This window comes from Heterocephalus glaber, unplaced genomic scaffold (assembly GCF_053883595.1).
Source record: "Heterocephalus glaber isolate CG9 unplaced genomic scaffold, H.glaber_assembly_v1.0 deba00001719, whole genome shotgun sequence".
In the NCBI taxonomy this organism is placed as follows: domain Eukaryota; kingdom Metazoa; phylum Chordata; class Mammalia; order Rodentia; family Bathyergidae; genus Heterocephalus; species Heterocephalus glaber.
The window spans coordinates 9125391-9142043 of NW_028258432.1; the positions used below are offsets into that span (position 1 = coordinate 9125391).

The 16653-nt window shown below is 42.8% G+C and overlaps 1 protein-coding gene across 1 annotated transcript in view; it reads right to left on the reverse strand.

Moving 5' to 3' along the window:
* Flt1 (fms related receptor tyrosine kinase 1) overlaps positions 1-16653 on the reverse strand; it is a gene marked incomplete at its 5' end in the record, with an annotated part of 55511 nt that overhangs the window by 25909 nt on the left and 12949 nt on the right. Inside the window, 3 exons of the mRNA XM_087199442.1 lie at positions 1275-1388; positions 5265-5369; positions 9949-10081. Of these exons, the coding sequence (XP_087055568.1) occupies positions 1275-1388; positions 5265-5369; positions 9949-10081 (352 nt within the window). The remainder of the gene's footprint in view (positions 1-1274; positions 1389-5264; positions 5370-9948; positions 10082-16653) is intronic.

The following is a 16653-nucleotide window of genomic DNA, read 5'->3' on the forward strand; positions in this document are numbered from 1 at the left end:
ATTTGCCCACCTCTGTTCTAATGGAAGCCAGCTGTTGGAAGCAAGTCCACCTGCATTGTGGGCCCAGGTGGTATCCTGAAGACCTCCCGGTGCTCCCGCTCCCCTGTGATCAAAAGGACCACTTCCAGCTCAAAGCGGAATGCCCTGGGGCTGTTCCAGCAGGCGGCTTGCTGGGATCCCACACCCTGCCTCTGTGAAAAAGACTGTGGATCTCTGCTACTTCTTGGAGGCTCACTGAGGTGGGGTCTCTGTCCCTGTTGAGTGGATTTCTATTACCGCCAGGACTTTGCTGAGTTTTAAATGTTTGTTGGGCATCTTCTGTTCTCTCAGTGTTCCAGAATGGAAGCTGCTTCAGAGTTTTCGAACCTCCCTAATGAGGAAGTTCAATCTCCTTGTCTGGCCAGAGTCCAGCAGCCCTCTTCCCCAGCCAGCTAGAGGTGGGTGATCTCATTAGCCTTATTTGGTTTTACAGGTGCTGCACTGCGGCAAACAGAATGAGGCTGCTACAGCAGGAACTTTAGAAAAGATTATCAAAGGATAATGGAGGAGCAACGGGACTCTGTCTAAGTTACTACAAATGTATTTCTGGCCTCCCTAACCGTTAACTCCTCTTTAACCTACCATTCCTAGCAGGCAGGTCTTCCTTAATGCTCCTTCACCCCTACTTCCTTTGTTGGAGACTTGGAGATGTTTGTATGCACAATTCCTTTGCACCTTTCTTTCTGGTTCATGCAACAAGTACACATCAACAGTTAAGCACTAACCTTGCCATAGAGGAGGAAAGAATGTTTTGCAAGAACAAGCTGGAGCCTCAGTAATAAGGCACAGCCCTATTCCTGTCCCTTGTCCCAAGGAGTAAGACCCGTCTGCATAGTGGATGAGAAGGGATGAGCCCTTTGTCACGAACATTACCTCCTCCTAGGACCTTATCAGTAGGGTCCTAGCAGAGATTCATATGTGAAAGTTCAAGGAAGGTGCAACCTTTTGCACTTTTAGTCAGACTCTCTTAAAGTCATCATGAGAGAAAAATGCCCTCCAGTTGACCTAGAGCCTCTGGAGAGATCTAGAAGGGAGCCAGTCTCTTCTGAATCTTGAACCTTACTAGGAAGGCATTTCCAAGATGTTTGCACCCTTCCATAAATGTTTCTGTAGCTATTGAGATACTGTTTTACGTAGAGGTGAGGAAGAGCAGGAGTGGAGATAGAGCCGGATATCAGAGAGCTCTTCTCCCAGCACGTGCACGGGAGATGGATCAGCCCCCACTTCTCCTTTACCTCCTTGCTTGGTGCAGGCTCCCAGCAGATTAACCACATTCAGATGGTGTCCAATGTGGGTCAAGATCTTGAGCTCAGTCATCAGAGCTTTGTACTCACTGGCTGTAGCTCCCTCTGTGTGAGAAGCAAGGAAGAGTCAGGGTGACAGGACAATGGGCTCCTTCCACCAGAGGCAGCATTTCTGCCCTCCTTGTTTGTCAATGCTCCAGTGATTGTTTCATTCCCTTCCCAATATTCTACAGAAAAGGCCAAGTCTCCAGACTGTTTTCACTACTCCTACCCTCCTGAGCCAACATCCTTTTGATTACAGTGAGGCCCAGTGTGGTAACGGTGTTAGTCACTGAACATTTCCTCTTGTTGAACCTTGTTTTGTTTAGCAATGCGTTGACTCAGGGCTGGGTACCTAGCGACTGTGCCTCCTAAAGGGCTTCCCTTCCAGCAGAAACAGGTGCAGCAAGAACCCTCCACGCAGGGCACGAACCCACACTTCCCCTCTTTCTTTCTCCCTGGTTAGGGAGTCAGAGAAGGAGTACAAGGAACCTGCAAGCGCAGGATGGCTGCTTCTGTAAACATCTTTGCAATATGTTGTTTTCTCCCTTTACCCTTTCATTCCTGGTGTTCACAGGGTAATCTTGGGTTACGGAGCCACCTGACTTCAACTTCATTCACAGATATGCAACATCAGTCCAAGAATTAACAAAGTCTAAAGCCTAACTTGAATTTGTCCTGTTTGTTTTCATTGGTTCATTTCTAAGAAATTTTTTAAAAATTACATCTTTTTAGAAATATAAAAGTCAAGTAATGTTGCTGTAAAGTAGTCTAATGATATGAGTTGAAATAAAAAGTTATGTAGAGGGCAAGGGATAGCTTGCTGATAAAATGTGTTTTTAGTATACACAAGGTCCTGGGTTCTATGCCCAGCACTAAACCACAAACAAAACAAAAATCTTTTGGAGTGAAAGGATCTCAGTAAAAAGTATTAAATCATTCCATCCCACTTACCTTAGGAGTCCTAAAAGTGACCCCTGTTAATAGTTTGGGGCTCAGACCCTTTTTATGCCTTTGTAAATACCCAAAAATGTCATATTTTGAGGGTTTACGTGAATCAAATCATTTGTATGTATTTTTAAAATTTATCTTTTCCCGCTTTTTAATAAATCAAATTGTTTCTATTACTTTTAACTTTTTAATGGTGTTCCTGATATGTAGACTATATACAGTTTTTTGCTGTGACAAATAATGCTATAGTAAAGAGCCCATGTGTCATCTTGGTCCACATATGCAGGTATTTCTATAGGATCGGGTCCTGGGAGTGGGTTGAGTGTGTGTGCATTTAATTGTGTAGATATCAATCTGGCATTTCATAGGCACAAATCATTTTTTAATAATAACCAGATAAACTTCAGAAGCCTCCCAGTAGGGAAGGAGTTGGCTAACAGTAGATGCTCAACAGATATTTTTGGATAAATAAACAACATGGTTACACTTCTCGTTTCAGACATGGCTGTAAGGTCTAAAAACGTTAAGGTTTTTCTCAGAGGCACTTTGAAAGAGCTTTTGACTATGGCTTTTGTTTGACATTCTGCCTTTTCTGTTTCTCCCTAAAACAAATGGCCAATCAATTTAAGCAAGAATGATGAACAACAGTGATTTCTTAAGGAATTTTATAAGAGTGAGTGATTTGGCAATCTTTTTCAATCAATGCTGAGGGTTTAAAAATGTACTTATAAAGATATTACACACATGATTTCCACATGATTTCCATATTCTATAGAAGAGTCTCTGATCCTTTCAAAAAGATCTTTGTTCGCTTCAAACACCTCAGTCCCTCTGAGCATTTATGCCCCTTTAATGCAGAAAAAGCCAGGTGCTGTTGCTCTCATCACTTCCTTTCTAGGCAGGGCCACAGGTGTAATACATGGTACACAGAATAGTATGGGCATCAGCCTGGCTTCCTAGACATAAAGTGTGGTAGTAAGCAGGGAATTCGGGCCAGCTGATAAAGCAGATTTCCAGATTCCATTTCAGCTTAGTCTGGGAAGGATACTGAATTGTTTCCATGAAGCAGGCTAGGATCATTTTCAGGAGTGGGGACCAATGACCAATTCAAGGGGATGTGGTCTCTGCAGCCCCCCTTTTGTGCCACTGTGGGGTGAGGGAAAGAACAGTTCGCTCCAAGCTGGAAGATTCAGACACAGACCTTTGCTATTTGTGCACTGAGCAGCTGTGCAGCTTCACAGGCAGCTGAATCTCTCTAGGCCTCATCCAGGGATAATATCTACTTCACAAGGCTACTGAGAAAAATGTTTAAAAGGAGCCATTTTGTGTGGTCCGTCCTAATAGAGTGTCTGGTCTGGTTCTTTCTCAAATAAAAGATGTGTCGATACCACTTCTCTTTAGGACCTGGGGCTGGAGGATTGTGCTGGGATGCCCCTCTTCTGAAGAAAATGTCTGCCATCATCTGCACATCCACTCCCAACAAAAGTCCTAACTGGGGCTACACAACCTCCCAGGCTGGTTTAGAGTAGCGCTGTCAGGTTCTTGGTCAAGTATTTTTGTTTTGGCACATAATAATGGTACACATTTTTGGGTACAATGTGATGATTTAACACATGGTATACAATGCATAATGATCCAATCAGGGTACTTAGCATTTCCATCTCCTTCAACATTTCTTTGTGTTTGGGAACCTTCAAACTCCTCTTTTTTTGTTTTTTGTAAAATACATGAAACACTATTATAAACTATAGTCATCCTACTGTCCTGTCTTAGTCTCGGTACTGTTGTTCAGCCCCCCTGATGAGGGCAGCCTTCTGAGGTGGAGTGCAGTCCTGAGTGGTGGGAGAGAGAAAGGCCTTAGAAGTGTCCTCACACACCGTCTCTCTCCTGATATCTGATTCCTTGGCCTCAAAATCCCCTGACAATATTCTAGGGACTTTGGAAAGCTACAAACTGTTCTTTTAAAAGTCTTGTTTCTTTCTGGTTTGGGAATTTTAAAGCAAACTGAGGTAACAAAACTCCATCACAAATGAGGAAATAAAGTATTTCTACACTTACTATTTTTTATGGTACCAGGGATTAAACCCAGGGCCTTTCCAGGCCCAACCCCTCTTTTTAAAACTTTGAGACAGAGTCTCTAAGTCACTAAGTTGCCTAGGCTGGGCTTAAACTTGTGATTTTCCTGACTAAACCTCCCAAAGTAATGAGATTATAGGCCTGTGCTACCATGAAAGTTATATTTCTACACTTTAAATATTATGAGATGTTCCGTTTATATGCTTTTCACTGAATTTCCTTTTCAATGTGTCTTAGGGTGGTAGTCATAAATCAGAGTGTGATTTGGCTCTCCCTTCCAGTGTTTTAGAGCTGGATCTTTTTTTTTTTTTTTGGTACCGGGGATTGAACTCAGGTCCTTGCGCTTGCGCAGCAGGCAGCGGAACCACTGAGCTAAATCCCCAGCTCAAGAGCTGTATCTTTTAATACTAGAAAGATACAATTCAATTTTTAATTTCTAAAAAGGAAATATATTATGGTTAGGGCTTGTCAGCATGAAACAGTTTAAATTTCTGACCAAGTAAGTTCTGTTTTTATGGTTTGGGCAAGCTCAAGCTAGACCTGTTGGTTTGTGATGTGCAGCTCTGTTTCCATTACACTGTTACAGGGATCAAGCCAGCATTCTGAACGTATGTTACAGTGGGTACAAGTCCCTGGTAGTCTCATCTGAGATGTGCGGAGAGAGAGACCAAATGGTGACAGAGATGATTTTTCCACGAAAAGTTCTGAGCTGTGTTCCATTAACAAGGTCGCTCTGAGCTAGTGTAGGCTCTATCTAAAAGTTCTGGAGCAGTGGGAGTTGCAGCAGTGAAGAGCAGTGACGTGGCCAGAACAGAAACAACTCGTGCTTATTCCTAGGCTGTATTTGACTTGCACCAACAATGAGGGACTGCATGAAGGGGACAGGTCAGCTGAAAGCCAAACTGGCATACAGACCTTTCAGCATTTTCACAGCCACAGTCCGGCAAGTGGGTGACTTCTTAATGCCAAATGCGGATGCTTGAACCACTTTTCCAAAAGCCCCTCTTCCCAGTGATTTGCCTGAAATGAAAAGAAGATATTGATTTGTTTGTCAAGCCCACGGGGTGAGTTTAAGTCTTTTTTCAGGAAGGAAATGTCTTTTCCTATGTGTTGTGTTAGGCATGTGGCTTTGAATGTGATCTCTGATTAACTGGCCCCAAAGGAGGCATAATAAGGGATACTTTTCTGGGGTCTCTTCCTCTCTTTCCTCCATTTCTGAGGCCCCCCACACCCTTCAGTAGGTCCCTAGAAGGTATTTTCCTTTGTATGGTGTTGTCCCAGAGGGGAGCCTGAGCGGTCTCTCCATCGTTCAATAACATCTCCACGTAGACCTCTCTGTTTGACCTAAATCCTTTCCTTGTCACTTAAGGTTATTTCTTCTATTCTGTCTTCAGCAAAAAGAGGGAAATCAAGAATGGTGGTTACTATACTGGGTTATAATGTTTTGTAACTTAAGAAACGCTAAGCCATTTTTCAGACTTCCTTGCCAGGCAGAATATTCTCTGGCAGGTATTCTATGATTATATGATCAGTAATGATCCTCATGGTTCAGTTCATGAGCCCATCAACCACTGGCAGTAATTTGTTTCAACCCTAGAGAGGTGGCTGCCAAATGCAATAACAAAGCAATATTTCTCTCACTGTACTCATATGTTATAATATAATGGCTGTTAGTATGTTTCTGTCTCCCCCACCTAGGATGAGCCAAGTTGACTCAGAGGGGTAAAGGTACTCTTAGAATCTTTCTCAGACCTTTCACAGTGCTTGATATAGAGAAGGCCTCTGTATAGTTAGTACAGAATAGAGAGCAGCATTTGGGGATTTACCGGATCCCAGAGAAACTCTCATACAGTCATAGGTAACTAGAGGGGCCTGGGAGTGTGTGGAATGGGGACAGGGGAATCACGTCCTTTGGGAAGGGCACCCCCTGAAATACCTCACCCCGGTTCATATAGGGGACTCTGTCTTGCACCATCAGGAAACTGAGAGCTGAATAGAACTAGGAGAAACAATCCATCTCCAGCAATCATGTGCTGAAAGAAGAGTGAGCCAAAGAAATCACTATTTTTTGGCACTTCTGGGGGAAAAATGTAAACAACAAAACACTGATGAAAAGTAAATCTTGATAGTTGGAATGTTAATTTGACACAAGACCTTCTTTTCCAATCAGGTTCTCGTTGTTAGACTGCTTTGATAAGGCGCCTTCGTTTAATGAACCTTTTCTTCCTCCCTTTCTCCCTCATACTCCAGTCCTTTCTCCCAAAGGAGGAATATATATATGTTATTTTAAAGTTTCTTCTTCAGTTTGTAATAAATCTTTCCTGCTTTCTTCTCATCTTAGAACCTTTATCTTTTTATGTACAACTACTCAGTAACAAAAATGTTTTCACTTTGCCTCTGCTTAGTATCTTTCCTTTCCCATTACTCCAGGCGCCTGTTAGGATATGGGAACATTTCAGGTACCAGCATAATCTGAGAGATTCTGTGGGGCTGTTTCTTCATCTGCCGCATAGGGACATTATTCTGCTTTAGGAGGGGGCAGTGGTGACATGACATGCTTTACCTCTGATAAAATGTGCGCCTGTGGGGACTACTAAACACCATTCCTCCCAGAGCATGGAACACGGGCACACAATCTGATTCCTTCTTCCGGCAAAATGGTCCAAGAAAGAGACTAGAATGGGAGCTCATAAGTTAGAAAGCATCCAGTGGTCCCCGAAGTGCACATGGAAATCACATGGGTGAAGGGCTCTGGCTGGTGGATAGCTTATCTAGATTGGTAAAAAGTGGTGCATTTTGGTTGGTTATTTAGTCCCTGCTTTATTTAGGGTAACAGCGATGTTTTCCTTCTGTACTGCATTCCCCCATCAATATGAAAATTGTGCTGAGCCTGAGAACCAGCAGGATCATCTTTCCACACAGTCCTAAGACTCTTACTTGTTCAGGGAACATGAAATCCTTTCCCTTTCCACCACTTCTGCCCTCACACATTCCCTTCCCAGCCGTCCCCACACACTTTGTTTTCACAAGTGTTCGGGGCTCTGCTTCTATCAGTGAGAATACACTGATTCACACTTGGCTTCTCTCTTTCTTTTCATTTATACCCTTGGAAGCTGACTACATGAAACAGCATGAAGCTATTATGGGCTCTTTAATCCTTCTGCAGACCCATGCTTCCAGTTTCAGAGAGCCCAGTTGCACTGGACTTCACCTCATCTTGTTCTTTCCCTTTGAAACTCTCCTTTGTGTTGCCTGGAATGCTGCTAAGTAGCCCAGAAATGGGTTAGGTCATTGTCATAGTCTGCCAGGATACCGGAATCTCCTCCAAGTATGTCCTGGACTAGCCAAGACCCCTGGCCACTTGGGAGTGTGCAGGGCAGCATGGACTGAGCCCTTCTCTAATATGTAGGCGGGGGGGGGGGTGTTCTCACTAGAAGCAACACCAGCCTAGCACCATGCACTTGCCAAATTTGAGACTCTCTGTGTGATTTCCCATGTTAGGTAATTCCACCTTTAAATGATTCTCCAGCAGAAAGATGCAATGTCAAACATTATCCTAACTTCTCTGGTAAATTTATATGAATGAATTCTCCCCCAGGGTTAGTGAGGAATCATGAAAAAAAGAGAAGGAGTTCTTTTGTTTCTGCGTTTCAGGAATTTCAGTGGTAGTAATAACCTCTGCCCCAAGACTCAACTGTATCCATCTATCAGCCGCTATAAATTCTGACTTCCTTCCCCGGGGGTGATAATAGTAACCAAGGGAGTAGATACAGAAATCACCCCTCTGCATTTCCAACCCCAGTGTAAGTCTGCCCATCAAACCATATTTTTCACCCCATCCATCTGGACAGAATCTTAGTTACTTTTATTTGCCCAGCATTACTTGAGGTTACTTTCTGACATTTGTTAGGCTTCTAAAACAAAGACGTCTTGGACCTCTTTGCTCCCACATTAATCAGAGCAGCCTTCCTCCAGGCCCTGAAGCCACACTGTGCATTGAAAAACAAAGTTAACAGACGTGACTCACTTTCTCTTACCCATCAAAGACACTCACCTGGAAACCAGCCAAATCAGAGCATGTGACAACTCCAGAAAAGAATCATAAAAAAGATCTTCAGGAGGGAGAACATCCTGAAATTGGATTGTGTGAACATTGTGGGCCCCGGGGGAATTCTGGTAGAGGGGTTGGCAATGTCCCTCAACATGCTGTGGATCACAGTAACACTAGGGAGGGATGAAGGGACAGGTGGGAAAGCTCACGTGTCCTGTCCTGGATGAAGCATGTTTGATTGTGATTAATAACTCTGGAAAGCAACATGGCCTGAGAATGGCTCATGATTGTTGGAAAATGATTCTGTGTTCCTTGCCAAGGTCACTGAGGGGCTCAGCTAGCTGCCCTGTAATTTCGATTTGCCGAAGGAACTCATCCAGCATGCCACCTGCCCTTAACTTCTCTGAATTTAGTTGATCTTCTTCCCTGTCAGCAGCCATTGCTGGCTTTCTCCTGTCTCTCCAGCTTTAAAGTCACTCCCTAGGTTTTTCTTCAAGTCAAACAGAGCCTGCCGCTGGTGTTGTCCTTTCTCAATGTAAGCAGAAGCATTTTAAGATCCAAGAGGAAAACAAGGAAAGCCATTTTTCCTTCTCTCCCCTCACACCACCCCTTGCAGCATAGTTTGCATGTGGGGAGAGAGGTCAAGCCATTGGATCCGGAACAGCAAGTTCTCCACCGAGAGTGACAAGCTCCAGGAACACTGGACCCTCTATCTGTTTTTCTAGTTCCAACCACTAATGATTCTGGCATACATGGGAGTGAGTGGAAAACTTTCAGAAGCCACAATCCAAACATTTTGGATAGGAGTAATTGAGGTTGCCATTGTTTTGTAGCACCATGGGCTGGAGATTAATGTGCATTGTGACGTCTGAACTGGGGGTAAGCTGAGGGAAAGCACATTCGCTGCTTGTTTATATTGTCTGCTCCACCTGGAAAACAATTCTCTGTTCTTCAAAAGTGAAACTTAAATGATCTTCCTAGGGCTTTCGTCTCTGTTTGGACATTCCCAACACCCCAGGAAACTCAGAGGATGTGATTTGTGGATGTGTACAGAGGAGTTTTTCGCTCACAGCCTTGAAGAGTACCAACTCTGTTAGCAAATGTTTGATTTCTGTGCTCTTCACCGTCCTGATTTAGGTTCTGGGTGCCACAAGTTTGACTGCTCAATAGTTTCATTATGGAAGAATGCCTGCCTCCTACGGGGCCTACTCTCCTCCTTCCTCTTCACTTATCTTTTTAGCTATCTCCAGACTAGCCTCTGGGGGAAGAGACCTTTGTATCCCCAGGGCTTAGACCACTGTATGCCGCTCAGATCTATGCTTAATAACTGTTGAATGAACACCCAAGTGCTCCCTTGTTGCCTTGTCCTGTTTTTTCAGCATCCCATTAGAATTCTTTACCTCTGTGGCCCCCTTATCTCCCTTGCTAGTTTGTGGACAGCTGTTGGTAGAATCCCAGGTCAGTTGGCATTTGCATCCTTCAAAGCATAGTGTTTTGCATGCAGTGGGTATCAGACAGGTTCACGAGTCTTTTGAACAGATACATTACCCAGTTTGAGTCTCTCCCGAGCAAACTCCCATTTGCTGGCATCATAGGGGAGCCTCTCACACTGCTCATCAAGGGGAACTTCATCAGGGTCCATTATAATCGATAGGTAATCAGTCTTTATTTCTGAAGAAGACTGAGAAAGAGACTTCAAAGTCACCGATAAGAATATAGCTTTAAAAATCCTAGTTTTTCAATTTAAAACAATGCTTGGCAACATCTGCTGTTTCGGGTCATTTGGTAGGAACTGTGGGGTCAGGTGAAAGGAGAGTATATACATATATATATCCACAAATGCACCCATACACTCACACTCCCTCCCTTGGGTGTGCAGTTTCCCTGAGACGACTTACTCTTCCCACACGCCATTTCTGCAGTACAAGTTCAGCCATTCAACCTTGATAAAATGCACTTAGATTCCCCAGTGGCTTTATATGTTATGCTTTTTCTGAAACAATTACGTAATATTTTTTTTCTAAAAATTGCAAAGCATTTTTAGAAAACAATTTCAAATAGTGACTAAAAATAGCTTTCTGTAGCCATTCTGTACAAGCAGTAATATGCAGATGAGCTGGCAATGGGTCACATAGTGGCTTTTCTATATTTTCAAGAAAGGCCAGAAGTAGCAAAGCAAAGCCAGGATCCCTGGGGCAATGAAAGCACATTTTTTGCTGCTGTTTTGTGGTACTGGAGATTGAACCCAGGGCTTTTGCACTGAACTATATTCCAAGCCCTTTTTCTTTTTTGAGACAAGGTCTTCCTAAGTTGCCCAGAGGGTACTTGAACTGCTGATCCTCCTGCCTTGGCCTCCTAGAGTGCTGGAATCATAGGTGTGTGCCACCATGCTACCTGGCTTACCTTCATTAAGAAATAGAAGTTAATTATTTTAAAGTCCAAGGAGTAAATATAAGATTTATACACTACCACGTTCTTGAGTTCATTTGGCCATTGGGAGGATGTCAAATGAATAAGACAAACATCTCCCTTGAAGTGCTCGTGTTCTTGGTAATATAAATCAAACCTAGGAAGTTACCTCCATGTCAGGTTATAGATAACTGGATTTACATTTAATGTTAGATCCACATCAATTCATATATTCCCCATTAATGGGCAGGTTTCTAAAGCTGATGAGTACATTTCTGTGGGCCAACTCTTGGATAGGATGGAAAGGAAGCATGCTTTCCCATCTAACTCTTGCCTCGAAGTTATGTGAACTTCATTTCAGTGAGAGTTGAGGCCCTCCTTCCTGGGATTTTGCCTAACCTTGATCAGAGCTGAAGTAGTGAAGACAGCCTTTCTGTACATACCATTTCACACCCACCACATTCTTCTGCCCTTACTCACCCTGTTCTGAGCTATCATGGCTCACCTCATCCATCACTTAAAATTGTTCTTCTTCTACAAAAATTATCAGTAAAATGTGTGACAAACAGTTCAAGGCAGAAAGGTTTGTCTAGTCTTCACAAAGGGTGGAGATAAAAAATACTGAGCATGTTTGTTACTAACTGCCCTTGCTATTGGTATGAGCCTATAAGGGTCCACCAGTCTATATGCTTGTAGGAGACTATTAATTCATATATAAAGTGCTGGGTGTTCATGAAAGAAACTTGGGGTAGGTTTGACGACTAATCTTTTCAATGTCCAGTATAGACAAGGCTACGAGAAACAGTCTCCAATCACCAAAGAGCACAGGATAGCTGAATCCTAGTGTGATGGTTGATTGATCGTGTCAACTTGAGTAAGACAAGCACAGCTAAATTGACTCAGCAATTCCACTCCCTAGGGTGTGGAGGACCCACCCTAGGATGGCTTGTCCACTGGATAGTATAAAAGGGAAATGGAGAAGGACAGACCTGCTTCTGTTTCTTGGGAGGAGCTTCAGGCTTTGCCTTCATCTTGGACGTCATCTTCTGGCCTGCCGTGCAGATTCTTCAGCTTCCAGCACAGACACTCAGCCTTCCGGCTTAGACTCTTCAGCCTTCCATTGCACCAGGACACTGGAGTGAGCTCCAAACCTTCAGCTGAATCCTTCAGCTCTGCAGTGTTCAGACAGACCCTCTGTACTCTTCTTCCTTTGACTCTGGGTGGCCATTGTAAGCCAGTCTTGTAAATTCTTATATATTTGTATACCTTGTATTATATCTGTTTCTCTGGAAAATGCTGACCAATATACCTAGCAAGAGATGTCTCAGGTTTAGGCAGCATGTGTAGGGAGGTTGGCAGTAATGCAGATAGGGTCAGAGGAATGGGCAGTAGGAGACGGGCTTCCCATGTGGCACCTATGGAATGTTACAGTCTAATCTCAATAAGACAGATGGGGAAATGTCACACAGACTGTAAGCACAGACTGTGAGGGGAGCATGACAGTAGAATGTTGGTTGACAAATACTTAGTCTTTGAATTGACATCAGTATTGAGCAGCTACCCTGTGCTTGAGATGGAGGCTAACACCCAGATCTGAGTCACAGCTTAACCTCTGACCAGCCCTAATCTCGGGCAAGTTGCTTCATCTCTCTAAGTCTAGTTCCCTTATCTGTAAAATAGTGATAATAATTGTACTTATCTCAGGGTTGTGGCAAAAAGAAAATGAAATAATCCATGTAAACCTATTAAAACAGGACTTTGTTGTGTCAATGAATGTCAGCTATAATTATGAAACTGATGTAAGCAGGGCAGTGATAAAAAAAGATAAAAATGAATCTTTATCAATGAATTTACATTGTGATTAGAGAAACCATGCAGATATATATGTCTGTATCTTCATTTATTTTGGTACTAGGGATGGAAGCCAAGGCCCTCTGAACCACAGGCAATAGCAGCCTCCCCCACTGAACCACGTGCCCAGCCCCTCACATGGCAATATTCTTTGATGCCTTATTCCTTTTTGCCTCCCATGATCAAATTAAAAACTAACTGATAGTATATGCTTGTGCTATATCATACTGTATCTCTATCTATATTCATCATGGGGAACTGAAATGTACACTTATTCCATGATCAAATTTTATTCTTTTTTCACTTACTTTAAAATTTTTAAGACAGGGTCTCACTGTCTAGCCCAGGCTGGTCTTGAATTCATTTATTTTTGTAATTTTTAAAAAATTTTAATTTTATTTTATCCCATTCTCCCCTCCCCTCCCTATGTACAAGTGCTTTGTTTCCATTTTTTCCTTATATTTTCCCCTTTTCTTCTTGTCCCTTCCTTTTCTCCCTTCTTCCTCCTTTGCTACCCTTCCCATTGGAACAGTTTTTTTCCTCTTTCCCTATATCTATTATAGATTTTAGTCCTTATTTCCACTTTCAGTTTCTCACACCAGAGAAACAGTGCTGTATTTAAACATGTGTGTCCAATTTAGTTTACTTAAGAGTCCATCCATTTAGCTATAAATCTCTGAAGCTCATCCTTCTTCATGGCAGAGTAGTACTGCACTGTATAAAAAACCTCACATCTTCCTTATCCATTCATCAATTGATGGGCATTTGGGCTGTTTCTAAAATTTAGTAATTACAAACTGTGCCGCTATAAACATGGGTGCACATATATCACTGTGGAGGAATGCTTTTCAGTCCTTTGGGAAGATATGAAGAAAAGGAATAGAGTAGCTGGGTCAAATGGAATCTCTAGTTTTAGTTTTTCAAGGAATCTCCACACTGATTTCCACAGTGGTTGCATCAGTCTACACTCTCATCAACAGTAGAGAAGGGTTCCTTTTTTTCCCACATCCCTGCCAGCATTTGTTATTGATTGATTCCTTGATAGCAGCCATTCTTACTGGAGTTAGATGGAATCTCAGTGTTCTTTTAATTTGCATCTCATGAATGACCAGTGATGTTGAACATTTTTTCATATATTTATTTGCCATTTGTACTTCTTCATCTGAGAAATGTCTTTGCATGTCAGATGCCTATTTTTTTAATTGGATCTTTAAATTGGGGGGGGGTCCTGATTTTTTTTGAGTTCTTTGTGTATTCTAGATAGTAGACCTTTATCTGATGAATAGCTGGTAAAATTTTTTTCCCATTCTGTGGGTTGCCTTTTCACTCTGTTGGTGATCTCCTTGCTGTGCAAAAGCTTCTTAATAAGATGAAATCCCAGTTGTTGATTCTTTCTAGTATTCCCCATGTGGTTGGGTTTCATTCACGAAGTCTTTGCCTGCTCCTATGTCCTCAAGTGTTCTACCTATTCTCCAGTAGCTTTAGGGTTTCCGTTTTAATATTTAGATCTTTGATCCATTTTGATTTTAGGTTGGTGCACGGTGAAAGATATGTGTCTAGTTTTGGGTTTTTTTGCTTGTTTTTATTCATTTATTTATGTGTCTAGTTTTAATCTTTGGCATGTGGAAAGCCAGTTTTTCCAGGACCATTTATTAAAGAGCTGGCCTTGAATTTATCACCCTACTTCCTCAGCTTCCCAAGTGCTGGGGTTACATTCATTACTACCATGCCTGGCAAAGCTTTCTGTTTTTGAGATAATAATCTTATTCCTATCATCAGCATTTCATAGAGTTTTAGAAATAGAAGGGACTTTTATCAGTTTGGTCTCAACTTACCTTTGCAGTCTGATTTCTACTGTGCACCTACATGCTGAGTAACTAGACTGTTTCCCTAGTCTGAGGTGTAAGAAGAGGCAGGGCCAACTCTTTTTTTCTGCTGCTTTTCTTACAGCCTTCAAAGTCTGTCTCCAACATTACTTTCTCTGGAGTCTTTTCTCCCCTCTTCTCCTTGGAACCTCTATAGCTTTATTTCTCTCATAGATATGGCAAGTTCTGCTTTTGTTAGATTTATATCTCTAGATAGCATATTTTCTCCTTTAAAACTATCATGGGCCATGTTTCCTTGTACAGCAGTGGCCTTAATGGTCATGCCTCAAAATCAGTCACTCCATGGGCACAAGGTGGGTGTCACATACACATCATGAGGGCTAGCTGCTAGCCTTGCCTCTCACAGCAGTGCTGTCATGTGTGATTTACTGGTTTTGAGTATCAAGTGTGTGAGATCGAACAGCCCGTGTTCAAAACTGAGCCCCAATTATGATGACTTGAGCCAGTTAGTCTGCTCTCTGAGCCTCTGTTTCTCTCCGCATAGAATGGAAAGAATGGTATACCTACCTCTTTGCATTTTGGGAAGGATTAACTGACACGCTCCATAAAGGCTTCCTGTAAGATCTGGCACATTAATAAGGGCTAATTGCTAGAAATTGTGAGATTTCCTGACCCTTCTCAAGTCCTGCTGTTTCTTATATCCCTTATATATCTCTCAACTCTAGTCATTTAGTCAGTTCTAGAGTCACTTTTTTTTTTCCATTAAGTTTATTGGTACATTTTAGATATGTAATACAGTTCCATTCACCATTGCAATCTTGTACCTTTACATGATGCATCTTGGTTCTTATTTTTTCCCCCTTCCCCTGCCCTCCCTTCACCCCCTCCACTCTTCCCTATTTACAAAGACTTTGTTTCCATTTTTTTCTTTTCTCATATTTTTTCCTTTCCCTTCTTTCCTTTCCCCTGCCCCTCCCACTTCCCTACTCCTTTAGACCTTTTCTTCCTATTTCATGATGTCAATTATACATTTTGATCCTTATTTACACTTTTAGTTTCTCACACCAGAGAAACTATTCGGTATTTACACGTGTGTCCTACTTATTTCACTTAAGAGTATGGCCTCAATGTGCATCCACTTAGCTGCAATTGTCTCTAGTTTCTCGTTCTTTATGGCTGAGTAGTACTCCATTTTATAAAAACCCCGCATCTTCTTTGTCCAGTCTCCAGTTGATGGGCGCTTGGGCTGCTTCCGAGCTTTCGCTGTCACCAGCTGTGCCGCTAGCATCACTCCTGCCCTGACCATTACAGCCTGGTGGGGTGGGGCTCTCTGCTCACTTTTGGCCCCTCCTGGTTCACTCTCACAGCAGCCAAAATAAGCTTTCCAGACACAGATCTGCCACCCATCTGCAACATTTGCTTAACATCACTGTCATCCCCGAGGGTTGCTGTGGCTCTTACAATACAGACTCAGCTCCTTCCGGTAGCCTACAAGGCCCTGCCTGGCCAGGCTTTGCAGCCCTGTCCTGGCCTTTCCTGAGTAGTGTAACCTCCTAGCTGTTGCCCTTTTTGTCCCCACTGCAGCCCTGTTGGGCTTCTGTCAGTCTCGCCTGCTCACTGTATTCCCCGCCTACCCCAGCCTCAGATATGCTACTCCCTCTGCCGTCTACATGTTTCCCCTTTCTTTGCCTGATCACTCTGTTCCATTTCTATTGGTCAGAGAACTCTTTCAGCTGACACAGAGTTGCAGTGCGACATCTGACTGTGGTTGATGCAAGTCAGTCTCCTCCCAGACTGTACACTTGGCATGTGCACTCCACATTGAGAAAGCTCACAGTGAGGTTCTGAGGCATGAGTGAGTGAATGAATGTTAGCTTCTTCACGAAGATTGCATCATAGCCTGGGTATAGAACCCTTGTTCTGAGTTCCAACCTGGACCTCACACTGCTTATTACACACTAGGACCACCGTGACCCAGATAGTGTGGAACAGCAGGGTCTTTATTTGTGTCCCTGTAATGTTACAAGAGTCCAAGAAGAGGTAGGTGGCTCTATATTTTGCTGTTTTTTATTTCGTAGCAGAGAGTGAGGTTAAGACAATGAAGACTTCACAGAACTCATGCTAAGTTTAATTTAAAGAGTCTTTTTTTTTTTTTTTGGTACCAGGG